Below are 18,091 nucleotides of genomic sequence, written 5' to 3' on the forward strand. Positions count from 1 at the left end.
ATGGCTGGATCCAAGCAAAGGGTGAAGGGGACAATACCACAGGCACGATGGGCAGTGGTGGCAGCACTCCAGCCTTCTTGCCAGCTCTCACTGTGTGCAGGCAGTCTGAATGGCGGCTCTGCACGAGCCTGTTACAGAGATGGGCTCCTAGCGCTACCATCCCCCAAGATGTGACAATGTGGCCTCAGTTTCTCCTTGTGCCTCAGCTTCTCCTTGTAGCAGAGAGATCATAAGAATCACCTACCAACCTCCTGGGGCCAGTGGGCTGTGAGATCTGGTACTGTCTGAGCATGTTAAGTACTGTCACCAGCCAAGGCTCTGCCAGTGCTTTACAAATGTTAATTAGCTGCAAATTAATTTCACCTCCCAGTGAGGTCAGTAGTATTATCATTTTCCAGTCTGCAGAGAAGGGGAACTGGGAAACAACGTCACCAATCTCGGGTCACACGTAGCAAGTCAGGGATAGAACCCAGGTGCCCTGACTCCCAGCCCCCTATCTGAGATCACCTCCTGTTTTTCCTCAGTGGGAATATTGTCCTTTGCGTCATCAACCAAGGGGGCCGGGGAAGAAACGACAGACAGAATGAGGCAATAAAGGTAGTTCTGGGCCAGGTTGTGGGGCTGAGGGATTTGGGTTCCAACATGTCAGTGGAAACGGCCTAAGGGCAAATGAACCTGGCGTGGCCAGGCAGCCAGTGTGTTGTGGCTGCTACTTCTTATAATTGTCAGGTCAGACAAGAGGATTAGTGAGGCCTCATCTGGAGTATTGTGTCCAGTTTTGGGCCCCACACTACAAGAAGGATGTGGAAAAATTGGAGAGAGTCCAGCAGAGGGCAACAAAAATGATTAGGGGGCTGGAGCACATGACTTAGGAGGAGAGGCTGACGGAACTGGGATTGTTTAGTCTGCGGAAGAGAAGAATGGGGGCGGGGGGGATTTGATAGCTGCTTTCAACTACCTGAAAGGGGGTTCCAAAGAGGATGGATCTAGACTGTTCTCAGTGGTACCAGGTGACAGAACAAGGAGCAATGGTCTCAGGTTGCAGTGGGGGAGCTTTAGGTTGGATATTAGGAAAAACTTTTTCACTAGGAGAGTGGTGAAGCACTGGAATGGGTTCCCTAGGGAGGTGGTGGAACCTCCTTCCTTAGAGGTTTTTAAGGTCAGGTTTGACAAAACCCTGGCTGGGATGATTTAGTTGGGGATTGGTCCTGCTTTGAGAAGGGGGTTGGACTAGATACCTCCTGAGGTCCCTTCCAACCCTGATATTCTAGGATTCTATGATCCCAATGGCCTGCTTTGGCCTTAAAATGCACCAATCTGCACTTTGTGCCACCCTAGTCCCAGGACCTCTCATCGCATACTCAGATTGTCTCTGGGACAGGGACTGCCATTCGCCATACACTTGGACAGAGCCTAGCACCGTGGGGGCCTGGATCCTGGACAGGGGTGTCTGCGCACTGCCACAATACAGTTCAGCAGGAGAAATTAACACTCCAAGATCTCTGCCATGTCAGAGGGGTCCTGCCCTGGCATAAGGAGGAGCTGAGCTCTCCGAAGGGGGATCGGAAGGGATCGAGCAAATGCACTGACACACAGACAGTGGCTTTTTATCCCAGCTGGCAGCCTAACCCAGTGGTTCTCAAGCAGGGGTACACGTATGCCTGAGGGTACGCGGAGGTCTTCTGGGGATACCTCAACCCCTCTCGATATTTGCCTCATTGTACAACAGGCTACAGAAAAGGCACTAGCGAAGTCAGGACAAATTAAAATTTCATACAGACAACGACGTGTTTATACTGCTCTATACACCATACACTGAAATGTTGGTACAGGGTTTATATCCCAGTTGAGTTCTTTTATAATGATAAGGTAAAAATGAGAAAGGACGCGATTTGTCAGTACTGGTGCGTGGTGACATTTTTGTATTTTTAGGTCAGATTTTGTCAGCAAGTTGTTTGGAAGGGAGGTGTAACTTGGGGTGCACCAGACAAATTAGCCTCTTGAAAAGGGGTCAGTCATCTGGAAAGGTTGAGGGTCCCGGCCTCACCCTTCCTCCAGGCAGACTGCAAGCCTGGCGTACATTGCAGCTTCCAACACACCAGCAGATGGCAAGACAGGCCCGGCCTGAAGGGCTGAAATTTGCACCCAGAGACAAACCTTGTAGCTTCACCCTATCCAAGGCCCTTCCTGCCGGCTTCCTCATCATCCTGTCCTGTGTATCTCAGGTGCTTAGCTGGCCCCTCACCAACTTATTGGAGCACCTGACAGTCTTTACTGTGTTTATCCTGTGAGGTGGGGAAGTGCCGATGTACACATGGGCAACTGAGGCACACACACAAGAAGGCCCAGGTTTGTAAAGGTATGCAGGCAGCACTGTGCTCAGTCTGGCAATGCCTAACTGACTTCGGAACCCACACCTCATTTTCAAAAGGGATTTAGGCACTTACAAGCCTAAAACAGCTTGATGGGCAATAGGATTTAGGCACCTATGTGCCTAAATTCCTTTTGAAAATGAGACAAGCGGTAATGGGCTTAATCTGCAGCAAGGGAGAGTTAGGTTAGTTACTAGGGAAAACTCCCTCATGGTGAGAGTGGTTCAGAATCAGCTTCCCAGGGAGGTTGTGGGATCCTTCTCACAGGCCAGGTTGGACAAACCCCTGTCAGCGATGGTCTAGATCTCCTTGGTCCTACCAGGCTGGACTTGAGGACCCTTCCACCCTACAGTTCTGGGATTTGATGACTTACCCAAGGTCACACAGAGTGTCTGTAGCACAGCAAGGAATTAAACCTGGGTTTCCTGGGGCCTAGAGTACGGGCCAAACCAGCCTTCCTTCTCCCATTACCTGCCACCTACCCACAACCTTCTCCCAAGGAGCCACTTCCTCAGATAGCCCCATTGTCTCCTGTTTCCTGAGCCTGCAGCAGAGGTTCACTTGGGAACAGGGCTGGTCACAGACCGTGAGGTCATTTCTCTGCTGCAGGGAAGCTGAGATTCCTAGCCGAATGGAAACACTGGCAACATTGCCAGCGGGAAGAGACAAGCCCTGGCCAGTCGCTATCCCTCTGCAGGGACAAGCTCTCGGGACCAGGGCAGGCATCCCTCTGTCATGCCAGTTGGGGGGTGTTGCAGGCTGGCTCGCGGCAACGTGGGGAGAATGCGAGTTAACAATGCCCACTTGACCCTTAGGACGGAGCAGAGGGCTGAGAAAGGTCAGGAACACTGCACTGGATCAGTGACACAGCTCCAGCACCGCCAAGAGGGTCGGTGATTGGCTGCTGGCAGGGAGGAGGGGAAGAGCTAAGCCCCATGTGTGAGATCGGGAAATAATTTTCCCTCAGGTCAGATTGTCAGGGACTTGGGGGGAGGGGGAACGATTTCGCCTTCTCTGCCGCATGGGGTGTGGATCTCCCCAAATCCATCCTCTGCCATTGCCCCTGGTGCACTCGGGCCTGCCTGCGGCACACAACGATTGGTTCTCTTGCAGCTACTTGGGTCTAACCCTGGTGGCTGAGTTCGAGTGCGGGTGCCGGGCGGTGCTGGTACCCTGTGAGATGGGAGGCCAGGCTAGATGACCTGGCAGATGCCTCTGGCCTTACTCTGCTGGACTCTGTGGCTGCGGTGGTGGAAAGGTTACACAGCCACAAGTGGGTTATGCAGATCACCACAAATGTCCAGAGTCACCCAAGCAGCCACAAAGTGCAGATACAACCGCTCTGAATGGATGGGATCCCTGGAGAGAATCACAGCACGATACAGATGCCCATCTACCAGGAACAGCGCAGGCAGGATCCTGCCATAATACCGGGATGTGGGCAAAATGATCCAGGATCAAGATAACCCACACAGTTCTCAGAGCCAGCACATGCCTGCACACTGATTCCCAATTCCCGTCCGTGTCCCCCACCCCCGCTGCTGCTTTGTCACCAGGGCTGTCTACTCACCCTGCTCCCTGGAAATCTCCGGCTTGTACCAATACTTGGAGGTGTCCTGGACAAACTTCACGTTGGCCCGGGTCTCGGGGCTGCTGTCTGAGAGTGGGGAAAGAGAGGAACAATCAAGGGAAGCATTCGAGACATGTTTAGAGCCGCTCCAGATTCACAGTCCAGAGGGATCTCAAGGTGCAGCCCTCCCAGAGAACAGGACAGGAAAGTATAAATGTCTTAATCTTCCTTTAGCCCTTGTAAATATCCTGACCCCACCTCTAATTCCATCTAGAGCTCACCAGGGCACTCCTCTCCCCTGAGCCAGCAAACACTCACACACAGGCTTCTGCCTTGATGGGGACACTCATATGCTGAGAAATAAGCATGTGCTCAAGAGTTTGAAGGATCAGGGACATACATGGTAACAGATTAACCCGGGGTGGCCAATCTGAGCCTGAGAAGGAGCCAGAATTTACCAATGTACATTGCCAAAGAGCCACAGTAACATGTCAGCAGCTCCCCCCGACACACACTCCCCACCAGCTCCCCGCCTCCCTCCGCCAGTGCCTCCCGTCGATCAGTGCCTCCCCCTCCCTCCCCGAGCCTCCTGCCCGCCATAATCAGCTGTTTCATGGCAGGCAGGAGGCTCTGTGGGGAGTGGGAGAAGCGAGGGCACGGCAGGCTCAGGGGAGGGGTGGAGGGGGGCAGGGCCTGTGGCAGAGCCAGGGGTTGAGCAGTGAGCACCCCCCCTCTCCCAGCACACTGGAAAGTTGGTGCCTGTGGCTCCAGCCCCAGAGTCGGGGCCTATACAAGGAGCCGCATATTAACTTCTGACGAGCCACATGCGGCTCCGGAGCCCCAGGTTGGCCACCCCTGGACTAACCTGTCAGATGTGCAGAGACCAGATGGCTTATGGCCCAGGACTCTATGTGCTGGTCATATAAAAACACAGGACCAGCTCTTAGCTGCACTGATTTCAGGGGATCTATACTGGGCACCACCAGTTGAGGGGTCACCTGTAACTAGCGCAGTTCAATATATTTCCCACAGAATAGGATGCAGCAGACTGTGCCCCTCTACAAAATACTTATCCAGAGAGCGCTGGATTCAGCTCTGCACCGCAGGCAGCCAGGCAAAGGAATATATCAGACTGAGTTGCTTTGACCTCACTCTATGCGAGCTGTTGTGTTTTTGACATAAAGCATACGGTGGTTTCTCCTTTGATGCTAGCTCTGTATTTTCCTGTTTTGATTCTGACAGCTAATTTTAGAAGAAGGAAAAGAGGGGGGTGGACCTGGGCACCATTCCGAGCAGCTCTGTGACCTGCAGGGCCCATGCATGCAGGATCACAGAGCAGTGATAGGCAGGACAGTAGCGCTGGGACCAGAGTAATAGCCGTCCAAGCGTTCCTGGTGAAGGAGTGCAGCAAGCAGGAAATAATCTGGCCCCTGCAGGCAGAGGATGCTGTACAGAGGCCCAGGGATAATAGCAGAGTGTGCCCATTCTGTGCAATCTTAAGAGAGTGAGGAGGGAGCAGTGTGCTGAGGGGCTGGGCAGAATCCTAAGTACATCAGACACTTTCCAGGATCCCAACCCTAATGTACTTACTCAGCTAACAGGAGCTCTGCCCGAGGGAGGACTGTGTGAGAACTGAGCCAGGACCACGGGATTTATACCCAGGCTCAGATCCATTACTGATGGCAGGTGCCATCCAATGCCTGGCTGAGGGAAAGCCCAAGATCCATTTGATCATTCAGGGGAGGCCTTCTGGTGGGGGAGATGCCCTCAGGGCAGTCCGCTCTGAAGCAGGCTGTGAGGACAGCGCGGTCTGGCTGGAGAGCACTTCGCCTCTGGAGAGAGGGTGGCCTCCAGTACCACAGGCCTCCGCCTCGCCTGCCCCCAGGCATCTGCCCAACACTCTAGGGTTCCCACTCCGCGATTGGCAAGCCCTTACCTGGCAGCGAGAGTTTGGAGAAGTCAGGCAGGGTGTGTGGGTAGGCCACGCTGCTCCCGCTGCTGGGGCTGGACATGCCGCTGGAGATAGGTGAGGACATCTTGCCATTCACCGTGGCGTAGTTAGGCAAGCTGTTGGACCGCTCCCCGGCCGACATCCTCCTTTTCTCGGGCAGCACCGGCTGCGGCGTGGGGCTGCCCTGCCGGTAGGTGGCGGAGTCCGGGGAGGAGGACTGCGGGCTGCTCAGGCCGGGATAGTAGGCCGGGGAGACGGGGAATGACGGGGTGGAGGGGGGCTGGTACCCCGAGGCGCTGCTCTGCCGGGACAGCGTGGGACGCTGCTCCTCTGGGGCGGAATAGCCGTACATGATGTGCCTGCCCAGGCTGGGGCTCCCGGGAGCAGCCGCTGTGCCGGGATCGAGTGCTCTTCGCCCGAAACCGGGGCTTGGCGGCGTGTTGGTGGCCACTGTCCTGTGAAGGGTGTGGGGGCTGCCCGGCAGGACGTGAACACCCACCACGCTGACCTGGGGCTGCGGCCTAGCGCCGGCTCGGCCGTCGGGGTACTCAGGGCTCGCGTAGCCCCCCTGGCTGAAGGACGCCGGCGAGGCGTTTTGGTAGCTGCTGTGTGCCGACGGCGCCTGGAAGCTGGACTCGGCCGAGGGCCGCGGAGGTGAGGCGGTGCTGTGGCCACTGCTCTCAGACGGGTAGCTGCGGATCGACACCCTGGGAAAGGCAGGAAGAGAAAAGCTCAGCTCACAGCGCTCCACACCAGGCTCACTGCTGCCTGAGTCAGTAACTGGCCTCCCTCTGGTGCCCATCACCGTAGCCTCAGGGCACCTCGTGTAGGTGATTAGCCCACCTGAGGCACTGGGAGAGCAAGACTCAGATCCTTAAAGGCCCATTGATTTCAGGGGGAGTTAGGTGCCTCAATATCATTGAGGATCAGGGTGTGAGTGACTTGCCCAAGGCCACCCAGGAAATCTGTAGCAGAGCCAGGAATCAAACCCAGACCTCCAAAGCCCCCACTTCATTCTCCAAGCCACAAGATCACCCTCCCTTTGCTGTGGAATTGGCTACGTTGGGCCCCAGATGCTTGTGCCAAGGCCCCATTTTCCAGCGTCCCAGTTTAGAGTCTAGCTGCAAACTGCTGTCGGTGCATGCCCACACCAGACCTGCCTTCTGGAATACCCAGCGGCTGGCTGGAAACACAGGTAAAAGCAAAGCAGCCATTTACCGGCTCGGGAGCTTAGGTGGGAAGCTTTGAAACTTTGTTTCCTTCTAGAGATAGGGAAACTGAGGCACAGAGCGGCCAAGTGACCTGGCCAGGTGAAGCAGCGACTCAGTTCCCCTGACTTCCATTCCCAGCGCCCTGTCTACTGGATCACGCTGAAACAAATGATCCACACCTATATGCAGTACTGAAATGCAGCCATTTTGCACCTCTGGGGAAGGATTCGGCAGCAGCAGCACATAACCTTCTACAGAACCTTCTCCTACAAGGGCAGGGTGCTTCCAGCAGGGAGGCTGATGCCTACATACCACTGGTCGCTGACTCTGTCTACAGTAAACAAACAGCTCAGCCTGTAGAGGGAGGGAAGAGAGAGCACAGGAGGCTGCTCGTCCCTCTGAGCCCTACGTGGTGGGACTGATGCCCAGGTGATGGTGACACCTTCCAAAGAAATTCATAATACCGCGCAGCTCAGGAAGGATGACTGAACCGCAGAAAGAATTAGATCGGGGGTCGGCAAATGTTTTGGCCCAAGGGCCACATCAAGGTATGGAAATTATATGGAGGGCTATGAATGCTCACAAAATTGGGGCTGGGGTGCAGGAGGGGGTGAGGACTCCAGATGGAGGTGAGGGCTCTGGAGTGGTGCTGGGGATGAGGGGTCTCTGGGCTGGGGTTGGGGCACAGCGGGGGCACTCAGGGGTGCAGGCTCTGGGCTGAGTTTACCTCAAGAAGCTCCTGGAAGCAGCAGCATGTCTCCCTTCCGGCCGGCTCCTATGCGGAGGTGCGGCCAGGTGGCTCTGTGTGCTGCCCCATCTGCAGGCGCCGCCCCTGCAGCTCCCACTGGCCATGGTTCCCAGCCAACAGGAGCTGCGGGGGTGGTGCTTGGTGAGGGGGCAGCACATGGAACCCTCTGGCTGCCCCTACGCATAGGAGCCGGAGGGGAGACACGCTGCTGCTTTTGGAAGCCATGCAGAGCAGGGCAAGCCCCAGACCCCATTCCCCAGATTAGAACAGCTGACGGGCCGGATGCGGCTCGCGGGCCGTAGTTTTCTCACCCCTGAATTAGAGGCAGAATCTGCAGAACCTTGGAGCAAAAAGAGGAAAATGCCGTGGCAGTTTCAGTGCCCCCTGGTGGTCAGGGCCTTGGGCTTTTGTCTCCTAGGTGCCCCTGATGCCCGGGACACCCAACGCCGACTGACTGGTCACCCGGGCCTGAGCAGTGACTGACCCACCACTGCAGCTGCGTGCCTGAGCGTGTCCTTGGTCAAAACCACACGGAGCGGCCCTGTGGGCAGCCAGCCCCCCGTGGTTCACAATGAGTCCAGCAGGCACTAAGGGGAAACACCGGGTGTGCAGGAGTCGGTCAGTCGCTTGGGACCTGATCCTGCACAATGGCCTGGCGCTGGGCACCTCCAGATCTCACTGGCTTCAGAGGGAGACTGTGGGGTAAATCGGAAAGGGGCTTTGTGCATGGCGGGAGAACACCTCACTCACACACAATCCTACATGTGTGCACACACCCTCACACACACACACAATCCTACATGTACACATACACACACACAACCCTACATGCATGCACACACATGCACATTTAACCCTACATGTGTGCATATGCGCGCCCCTCATGCACACAGCCCCCACCTCCCAAATGCACACACAACCACACAAACCCATGTTCACCCTACACACAGCCAGCTACACGCAAACCCACCCCACACTGTCTCGCACACACCCAGCCTCTCTTCGACCACCCACACCCTCTCACACACACAACCACCGTCACACCAACACAACCACAGGAACTCTCTAATACACACAGAAAAGCCGTACACACACACACACACACAACCACCCCACACACACATATCCATGTCTCCCCAGACACAACTACCTACACACACCTCCATGTCCCCCCCATACTCCCACCCATGTCCCCCCTACGCAACTACCTACACACACCCCCATGTCCCCCCCACACCCTCACCCATGTCCCCCCCGACACAACCTCTCCCCGCCACACACACACATCCCCCCCAGACACAACCCTCCCACACCCACCCATGTCCCCTCAGACACAACCACCTGCATACACTCCCCCCGACTGTCCTACAAACCAACCCTTGCTCTCTTGCACACACATAGGCTGGGATTTCCAAAGGACCCGATGGAATTCAATGGGATCACAGCACCTAATTCCTTTAAATTCCTTTGAAAAACCCAGGTTTAATGGACACTTGAAGGCTTTGAAAATTGCCCCGTTCAGCCCCCGATTCCTTCCCCTTGTGTTTTCTGCCCTGCTGCTCTAACATGAGCTCAGGGAGACACTATCGGTCCCTCGGCAGCCAAATGCAGCAATGCCACCAGAGGGTCCGAGACTCCCAAGTTGGAGATAAGCATGTGGCTTATCCCCATCGGTGGCACATGGCAGCCGCTGCACCAGACCAAAGCCCACAATGCACCTGTCTCACAGCTGTTATGGTCTGCATGACCTTCCTGACCCCTGTGGTGACAGTTGACACCCTGAAGCATGAGAATGCACAGCTGCAAACTGACTGCAGCACGGCCCTTCTCCATGGGACCCAAGTCATCGATGGGCGTGTTCAGGTGAGGGAGGGCTGCAGGGCAAAGCACTCCTGGAGTTAAACCCAGCGCTACAGTGTCTGGTCACAGCTGGTCCCCAGTTCTCCTTACCCGTCCATGCTGTGAATGGGGCTGCTGGTGGAGATGGGGCTGGGAGAGGTGAATGAGTTCATGAAGGCCCCATTCCTCATCGGCATCTCAGTGCTGTAGGTCTGCGGAGTTGGGGGACTCTGGGGAGCCCCCCCACCCCCCGCCGCCGCCTTGCGAGCCACCGACTCCACATAGCTCCTGGGCCCTGGAGGTGAAAAGAAAGGAAGGGTGAAGCTGGCAACTGACCCGGGGAGGTCAGCATCCACGTGCCCTCTGGCTGCCACCCAGGATCGGGGCCGATCACAGCCAGGGTCTGAATGTCATCTGGCCCTGACAGCTGATCTGAGAAATCCACTGCATTCCCATCATCCCCCTCCCCAAGCAATGAATTAAATTCCCCCCCAACCACCCCCACAGCTATAGTGTTGCCAAAACAGATGCATCAGGGGGGCAGCCTATGCATTGCAAAGCTCTTCCGGGCTGCTGCTGAAAGCGGGCAATCCTGATGAAGCCAACGGGCATTGCAGGAACTCAGAATGGGGCCCCGCGAGAGGCCATGGATGTCCCGTAGGCTGGGTCACAGCACTGCAATGTCAGATTAGCCTCAGGATTGTGAAGCAGCCCCCAGCCCCCCCGAATCATCTTCCCCTGTCATTCCTCCCTACATGAGTCTTGTGCAACACAGCTTCGTGCCTGTTACACATTGTAGGCACCACCGTGCCCAGGAGAAGTCAGTCCTCGTCATCCTTTAAAATAGATCCTTTTGAATCACACCCACCAGCCGTGCAGCTGGCTAAGCAGAGTCACTGCATGCCTGGTCAGAAGTAACCCCCATCCCATCTTCCTCTAAAATGAGATAGGGACTCAGCAGGGCCGGGACTGCGTTGATTTCCGCAGCATGCCCAGCACAGGCTGGAGAAATCAGTCACACGAGGTGCCCATGGCAGACAAATGGACAGTCCCTTGGGGTGCACTGGTGCATGCTTAGGGTGAAGTGAGGTGGCTTCTCTGAATCCCAAGAAGCAGCAACGATCGTCTCGAGAACTGAAACTTGCCATTGTGTGGAGCCATGAGCCCAGGTCTGGGCTGTTTGGCCGGGCACTGCGCAACACGCATTTCCCTGCAATCCGCGGGACGGCTGCAGGGCAACCATCTCCAGCGGCCCACCTCCATCCTCTCAAACAAAGGTAACTCCCCATGATGAGGGGAGAAACCTTGCTACAGCTTCCCATCCTTCCCACCCCATCGCTGCGTGGCAGGAAGGATGGCAGAGCCGGTCCCCTCGATGCCGGAGGGGATGGAATCCGACAGAACTAAACGGCTTTCCGATCGGCCAGTGCAGGGTGACAACCCTCGCCCGGCCCCTCTCTTTTGAGCCTGTGAGCCACAAACTCGCTGAGCAACCACTGGCCCAGGTCGCCCCCACTGCAAGCCGGGTGAGCTGCCGTCAAGGGCACCGTGCCCGCCCAGGCTATCGGCAATGTCCGCGACGTCAGCTCCCCAGTGGGTGTAAAGCAGCATGACGCTGACCTCAGTGGAGCAACGCTCATTTACGCCAGCTGCCGGGCGCATTCGGAGCGAGCCGACTAACCGCCCCATGCCTGGTGGGAAGCGAGGCCTGGCGCCCGTTCCTGGACAGCAGCAGAGCCATCTCCTCCCACCCCTGCCCGGCTCCCCCTTTGGCCACAGTCCCCCCAGGTACAGACACCCAGTTCTTGCCTGCCTCCCTTCCCTCCACCTCCGCACCCAGGCAAATGAGCCCTGGGATTGTTCCTGCCTTTCCTAACAGAGGCACCCCATTCTCATGCTCCACTGGGCCCTGCCTCCATGGCTGTCCTACCTCCCACCCTGACCCTGCCTTCGCCCGGGCGGCAGGGCTGCACAGTGGCCTGGTCTGAATGCATGAGCGACTCCAGGAGGCTCAGGATAATACACCCCCTCTCCCGCCCATCCTCGTCAGTGCTAGCCCCGTCTCCACACAGCCCACAGGCGGCTCAGGCATGGCACAGCTGTGCTGTTACCGACCTGCCCTCCCAGTACTCCCGGCCAGCACCCAGCGTGAATTTAGGACTCCTCCTGAACGAAACGAGGTGGGGGGAGGGTGTTATACCAGAGACCCATATGACGTGAGTGGCACTGCCCGCAAAGACCTGAGATTCACTCATCAGCTGGCCTTGCCTCCTTGTCTTGCAAAGCCTCATGTCTAGGAGCAGGGCTTTTCTGGCCTTTTCATTCTGTGGACCACCGCAGCAGAGATCCCCTCCTCCCCGGACCCTTCTCCCCTCCTACAATTCACTGGAAGATCCAGTCCTGCGTAAGTGAGGTCGGGGCTAAGATAACCTCAGAGATCTCTGGCATCTCTAGTGCAGTGGGCAGTGTACCCAACACACAGCTGGAAATAAAACAGAGCTCTATGGTGATTAGTTAGTGTCAGCACGGCTCCTGAGTGGCTAAGAATCATAGACTCATAGACTTTAAGGTCAGAAGGGACCATTATGATCATCTAGTCTGACCTCCTGCACAATGCAGGTCACAGAATCTCACCCACCCACTCCTGTAACAAACCTCTAACCTATGTCCGAGCTATTGAAGTCATCAAATTGTGGTTTAAAGACCTCAAGGTGCAGAGAATCCTCCAGCAAGTGACTCGTGCCCCACATTGCAAAGGAAGGAGAAAAACCTCCAGGGCCTCTGCCAATCTGTCCTGGAGGAAAATTCCTTCCTGACCCCAAATATGGCCAAACCCTGAGTGTGTGGGCAAGACTCACCAGCCAGATACCCAGGAAAGAATTCTCTGTAGTAACTCAGATCCCACCGCATCTAACATCCCATCACAGACCATTGGGCATATTTACTGCTAATAATAAAAGATCAATTAATTGCCAAAAATCAGGCTATCATACCATCCCCTCTGTAAACTTATCAAGGTCAGTCTTAAAGCCAGTTATGTCTTTTGCCCCCACTGCTCCCCTTGGAAGGCTGTTCCAAAATGTCACTCCTCTGATGGTTCATAGGATATCAGGGTTAAAATGGAGCTCACGAGGTCATCTAGTCCAACTCCCTGCTCAAAGCAGGACTAATACCCAGACAGATTTTTGCCCCAGGTCCCTAAATGGCCCCCTTAAGGATTTACCTCACAACCCTGGGTTTAGAAGGGCAAAGCGCAAACCACTGAGCTACTCCTCCTTCCAGAGAGGTCTGTTTTACTTCCAGCCATGTGTTGCATACGCCGCCCACTGCACTAGCGATGCCAAAGATCTCTGGGGTTATCTGAGCCTTGACCTCACCTACGTGAGACTGGCTCTTCCAGTGAATCGTAAGAGGGCAGAAGGGTCTTTGATACAGTGGCCCACAGAATGAAAAGGCCAGAGAAGCCCTGCTTCTAGGTTAGAAACCTTTGTCTAATTTCAGATCTAAACTTCCTGATGGCCAGTTTATATCCATTTGTTCTTGTGTTCACACTGGTAATGAGCTTAAATAATTCCTCTCCGTCCCTGGTATTTATCCCTCTGATATATTTATAAAGAGCGATCATCTCTCCCCTCAGCCTTTGTTTGGTTAGGCTAAACAAGCCAAGCTCTTTGAGTCTCCTCTCATAAGACTGGTGAGCAGCCCCTATTATTCTGTTACCCAGTCTCCTCCCACCCCGGCCCTGGTCTATTTGTCTGATCACCTGTAGCCTGTGAGCTCTTTGGGGTAGAGGCTGCATGTACCACACCTAGTGCTCATTACCCTTTAGGGCGCAGGAACACTGGCAGTAAGGCAGAGCCTCTCTCTTTTCCTTTCAGGGCCTGTGTGTCCCTGCGCTAAAAACCCAAGCAAGTGCCCAGTTTTTTTCAGAGATGGGAGTGGGGAATGTATGAGTCAAGCCCTTTGGGTATAACCTCTCGGTTCAGCCCTGCCTTGCCCTGCATAATCAGTTGGGGCAGGAGCTGACGTCTGAAGGGAGCTGGGCTAATCTTTTCATACAGAACATTCCAGGTGGCTTCAGCATTTCGGCCGAACCCAGCACTTGGGTTGGCTCGGCCTAGGGCCAAAGTGCTGCTTAGGGTGACCTGCGGAATGGGGGTAATACACCTTCCCCTGCTTCAGTAATTAAATCCCACTCCCTGCCCTGACCAAAATTAGCCAGTCCAAGTGCATGAGTCAGCCTTCAGGAAAAAGGGCTGCAGAATGCCAGCGTCTTCTCTTCATGCAGAGTGTCTAGTGACACAAGGAAAATCTGGGTCATGGCAAAGAAGAGAGGAGGTGGGTGTGCCAAGTTTGGGGGCAGAAAAGAGAGTTCGGCATATTTTTTAGATTAAAAATGTAGATCTTGTCTATTCTGATTTTTCTGGAAGGCTCTATAGATGACATCATAAGAACAAAGGAAGAGACACATGAACAATTGAGGGTGGGTGGAAATCTACCCCAAGCAGAGCTTGTTATAACCCTAAAAATGCCAGCAATACACCCTGATACATACAGGATATTATTTTTAAAGGGCCCTCACTCCATTCTCTGACGTTGCAGGTAGACGTTCAGATATTCAGCATTCAGCTAGTCAGATCTGGAGGAACATCCAGTAAATTAGAAACTGAAAATCTGCACCTGTGATTTTGTGCTCATAATTAACTGTACCTTGCAAAAGTGGAAGCCGACTTCAAAAGGGGTGTGTGTGTGTGTCCTTCTGACTAGAGGAGTAGTGTAGAAAAAACTGCAGTTTCTTTCTATTCTATTCTCTATCCCATTATCTAGCAGGATCATGTCATGAAAAAACCCCATTGCCATGTACATGTGGAAAGGAACCCAGGTATAGCTTCCATAGTGTCGAGCTAAACCCTGCTTAGCTTTACACATCCGATGAAAACAATCACATTCCGATGGGCTCATTCTCACCGTTCCAGCTGCGCAGCTACTGACCCTCCAGGTGCACCTTTCTGCGAGTGCCAGGATGCATCCATCCCAGGGTGCACATCTGTTAGACCATCCCTTGGCTTTGCACAAAGCACAGAACAAGCTGGACAGTTAAGAAGAGTTGCAGGTGCCAAAAGAGGATAGAGAACAGATGTTCACGCTGATTAAACGTACAAAGCCTACTGCGTGCTACTGACCAAGATCTCTGCTTACGAAGAGCTTTCCTGTCCAGATCCCCCACCCCTCTACATTGGCCAGGATTGCTGGGAGCGGCAAGAACATTTATACCCTCCAATATCTGGGAATCGCACCCTCGTTCCACCCTCCAGGGACACAATGTATAAGACATGGTGGTTGTTTTTCAAAGCATAGTGGTTAACAAATTGTTGAAACACCCTGATAAACTTCCTCCCCGTTTTAAAGCTGGAAAATGAATCAAAGTATGGTTACGTTGTTTCTCAAGGCCGCACAGTGAACCAGGATCTGATCCAGGAGTAAAACTCAGTGATTTCTAGCTGATAACTGGGTGCTCAATCACTACACCATGCAGCCTTCCATAGGCTAAGTGACATGCAATTCTTCCGTGGCTAGAACGTTCAGTCTAAACGTAGTTGGGAGAAAAATTGTGAAAAATTTCAAAACTTCATTATTTTTGCATTTTTGCACTGAGTTAAAAAACAGACATTTTTCCATTTCCCAAATTTGCAGGTGCATTTTTCCCCTCCCTTTTATGAAAAGCACTATTGAAAATGTCACCAAAATGTTTCATCTGCTGAAAATTGGTTTTGGGGAAACAGAAACTTTTTACAAAAGTGTTAGGAAAAAAGTACATGGAAAAAAGGCACAAAACCCACAACATATTGACAAGATCAAAAAACATTGTGTTAGGCGGGGAAGGGCATTTTTTTATCAAAAAAAAATTCTTTCAAAAAAATTCAACTCGCTCAGCTAATTTCCTCCTCGTGGCAAAAGCATTGGTCCTCTTTCAGGAGCCAGAACATGCTAGGTTTTAAAACACAACACTTTTCAAATTATCTGACTCATGCAGAAAATGGGTGAAATGTTGTAATGGCCAGGCAGTATTGCCAGCCCAAAGTGTTCAAAACGCATGAGTCAGACTCTAAAATACATGAAATTGGCTTTAAAAGAACTCAAAATGTATTATTTTAAAAATATCTCATGTCTTTTTTCATTTTCCTTCTGGTTTTGAACTGTAAAGGTCACATTTAAACCTGGTCTGCAAAACAATTTTGATAAAAACAAAAAAGTTTTCATTTTCATCCAAATTTTTCTTCAAAAGGATTTTGGGGTTATGTCAAACCACCAAAAACCTGAAAAATCAAACATTTGTCTATTTCTGGCTGAAAAAAATTCAGCCAAACTCCCAAAATATTCTCTTTTGGGCCAAACATATTTCCTTTTTTTTAAAATGAAAAAGGGGGGAGGGGAATGGTTGAAAAATGGTATTAGCCACAGAATATGCCACACAGACCAAAATGTCATGTTCTTGTTGAAAAACATTTTGAACAATAAAAAAAATTGCAACCAGCTCTTGCCACATTTTTAGGCTTTTCTCTGAAGCCACGAGGACGAGAAACTTTGTTTTTTAATTAAAGCTGAAATTGTCCTGCAATCTCCTGACTCCAAGAGCTGGGTCTTTAAGGCAAACACCACAATAGAATTTGTGGTGAAATCATGAGAGGTTGCCAATACTGCTTTGAGTGCTGCAAAAATGGACAGATTCTTATGAAACTCCCCAGACAGGTTCAGACAGGACCAAAATACATGCAGAAAAGTCAGCCCTAGGAGTAACTCGGAAGTGACTGAAAAATAGAGATTCTGAAGGACGGTACCATCTCAGACACAACCTCACCATCTGGCTGCAGCACAGAGACAGATTGTGTAGGCGTGTGGATTCCAAGCTCTTAACTTCTGTATCCACAATGCACTTGCTTATGCTTCGTTTGAAGCTAATGTCCCCTACCTATAAACACTGGCACATTCTTGTTTAACAGTGTTTGTCATTCCGCTCGGAGAGGCAGCAGCCACCGAAAGCACAAACTGCTCCGCAAGTGAACCTGTTCTAAAGCACGTCACGGCATCTGAAACTCATGAACCTTAGCTCTGTGTCTCTACTTATATTTTCACTCTGTGATGCAGTGGGGACTGTCTGTGTGGGGATGGGAGAGCAGGGGAGGACTTTAGGGGATGGACGATGCCAGGGCCTGTAACCTGAGCTAGGTAAGGGAGGGGAAAGGTCAAACACCTTTGCCCGGGAAGGGGACAAAGGAAGGGAGTGGCAGGAGGGAAGCAGTTGGAGTTTGGGCTTGGGGCTGGGTGGGCGGAATTCAGGGTATCCTAGCTAGGATCCAAGCACCCTGAAAGCCCAGAAGGACTCGGTGGAGGGGTCCTGACTGTGCCTGCAAGACCTGTGTTCCTGTTGTCCAATAAACCTTCTGTTTTACTGGCTGGCTAAGAGTCACTGTGGGTCCCAGGAAGAGGGGTGCAGGGCCAGACTCCCCCACACTCCCCTCGAGTCAGCAAAAGCACAGAGCTTGGGAGTCTTATGGCCTTAGGGTATCAGTCACAAAACCATCTCAATGACTTAGGAGTCTCTGAGACCTGACCTCTGTGAAATCTATCGCTATGGTCACAATGGGAGCTCCTGGGGGCTTAGCAGTTAAGAAAATGTGGCCCTTTATTTTGGTACCTAAATTGGAAATGAGCTCTTTGAAAACCTGAAGCTCATGCTGCAGTCTTCAGTGCCATGGCTCCTGAGACCAGCAGGAGGGAAGCTGGCATGGGGAGGTTAGCCCTGTGACAAAGTTCTGTCCTCTACTCCGTGGGTCCCACATTTCCTGGTGGATTTTGCTAGCCTCAGAGGCTCACTGTGATCCTCCACATAGCCCTTCTCTCTCTAGAGACAAGGGTCACAGCTTACTGAGCCATTTTCATCATGAGCCAACAAGGGAGGGGAGGAGAAGCAACCCTCCCTCACACAGTCTCTGTTGTCTCCCAGTCTCAGTAATTAATCAGAGAGGAGAAGGGGAGGCCAGGCCCACCCTATATTCCAGACTCCAGCCCAGGGACCCTAAAATTAGCAGCTATGGTAGTTGACTTTTTGGAAATAGGATGTGTGCAATTCCCTGGGCCACTTCCCCACAGCAGCCCCCACTCAATATCTCCTTCACCGTTACCTCAGGGCCTCCTTCCTTGCACCTGATATGGCTTTGTACTGCTTCATTCCTCCAATAGCACAACTCCCTCATATAACTCCTGACACCCACACCTCACTGACTAACTGGAGGCTTTTAACTAGTTCCAGACAGCCCTTGATTGGCTTCAGGTGGCCCAATCAATGTAGCTATCGCCACTGCCTCCTAGAAGGATCTTAATTGGCCCCAGGTGTCTTGA

The 18,091-nt window shown here is 53.0% G+C and overlaps 1 protein-coding gene across 11 annotated transcripts in view; it reads right to left on the reverse strand.

The window, feature by feature from the left end:
• The window catches only part of TNS1 (tensin 1), a 280,050-nt gene that overhangs the window by 19,208 nt on the left and 242,751 nt on the right, over window positions 1-18,091 (reverse strand). For all 11 annotated transcript variants that reach the window (XM_050916920.1, XM_050916918.1, XM_050916921.1 and 8 more), the window contains 3 exons: window positions 9,803-9,986; window positions 5,879-6,600; window positions 3,943-4,029 (listed from right to left, as the gene is read on the reverse strand). In XM_050916920.1, the coding sequence (XP_050772877.1) occupies window positions 3,943-4,029; window positions 5,879-6,600; window positions 9,803-9,986 (993 nt within the window). The remainder of the gene's footprint in view (window positions 1-3,942; window positions 4,030-5,878; window positions 6,601-9,802; window positions 9,987-18,091) is intronic.

The sequence above is a fragment of the Gopherus flavomarginatus genome, chromosome 10 (genome assembly GCF_025201925.1).
Source record: "Gopherus flavomarginatus isolate rGopFla2 chromosome 10, rGopFla2.mat.asm, whole genome shotgun sequence".
Lineage (NCBI taxonomy): Eukaryota > Metazoa > Chordata > Testudines > Testudinidae > Gopherus > Gopherus flavomarginatus.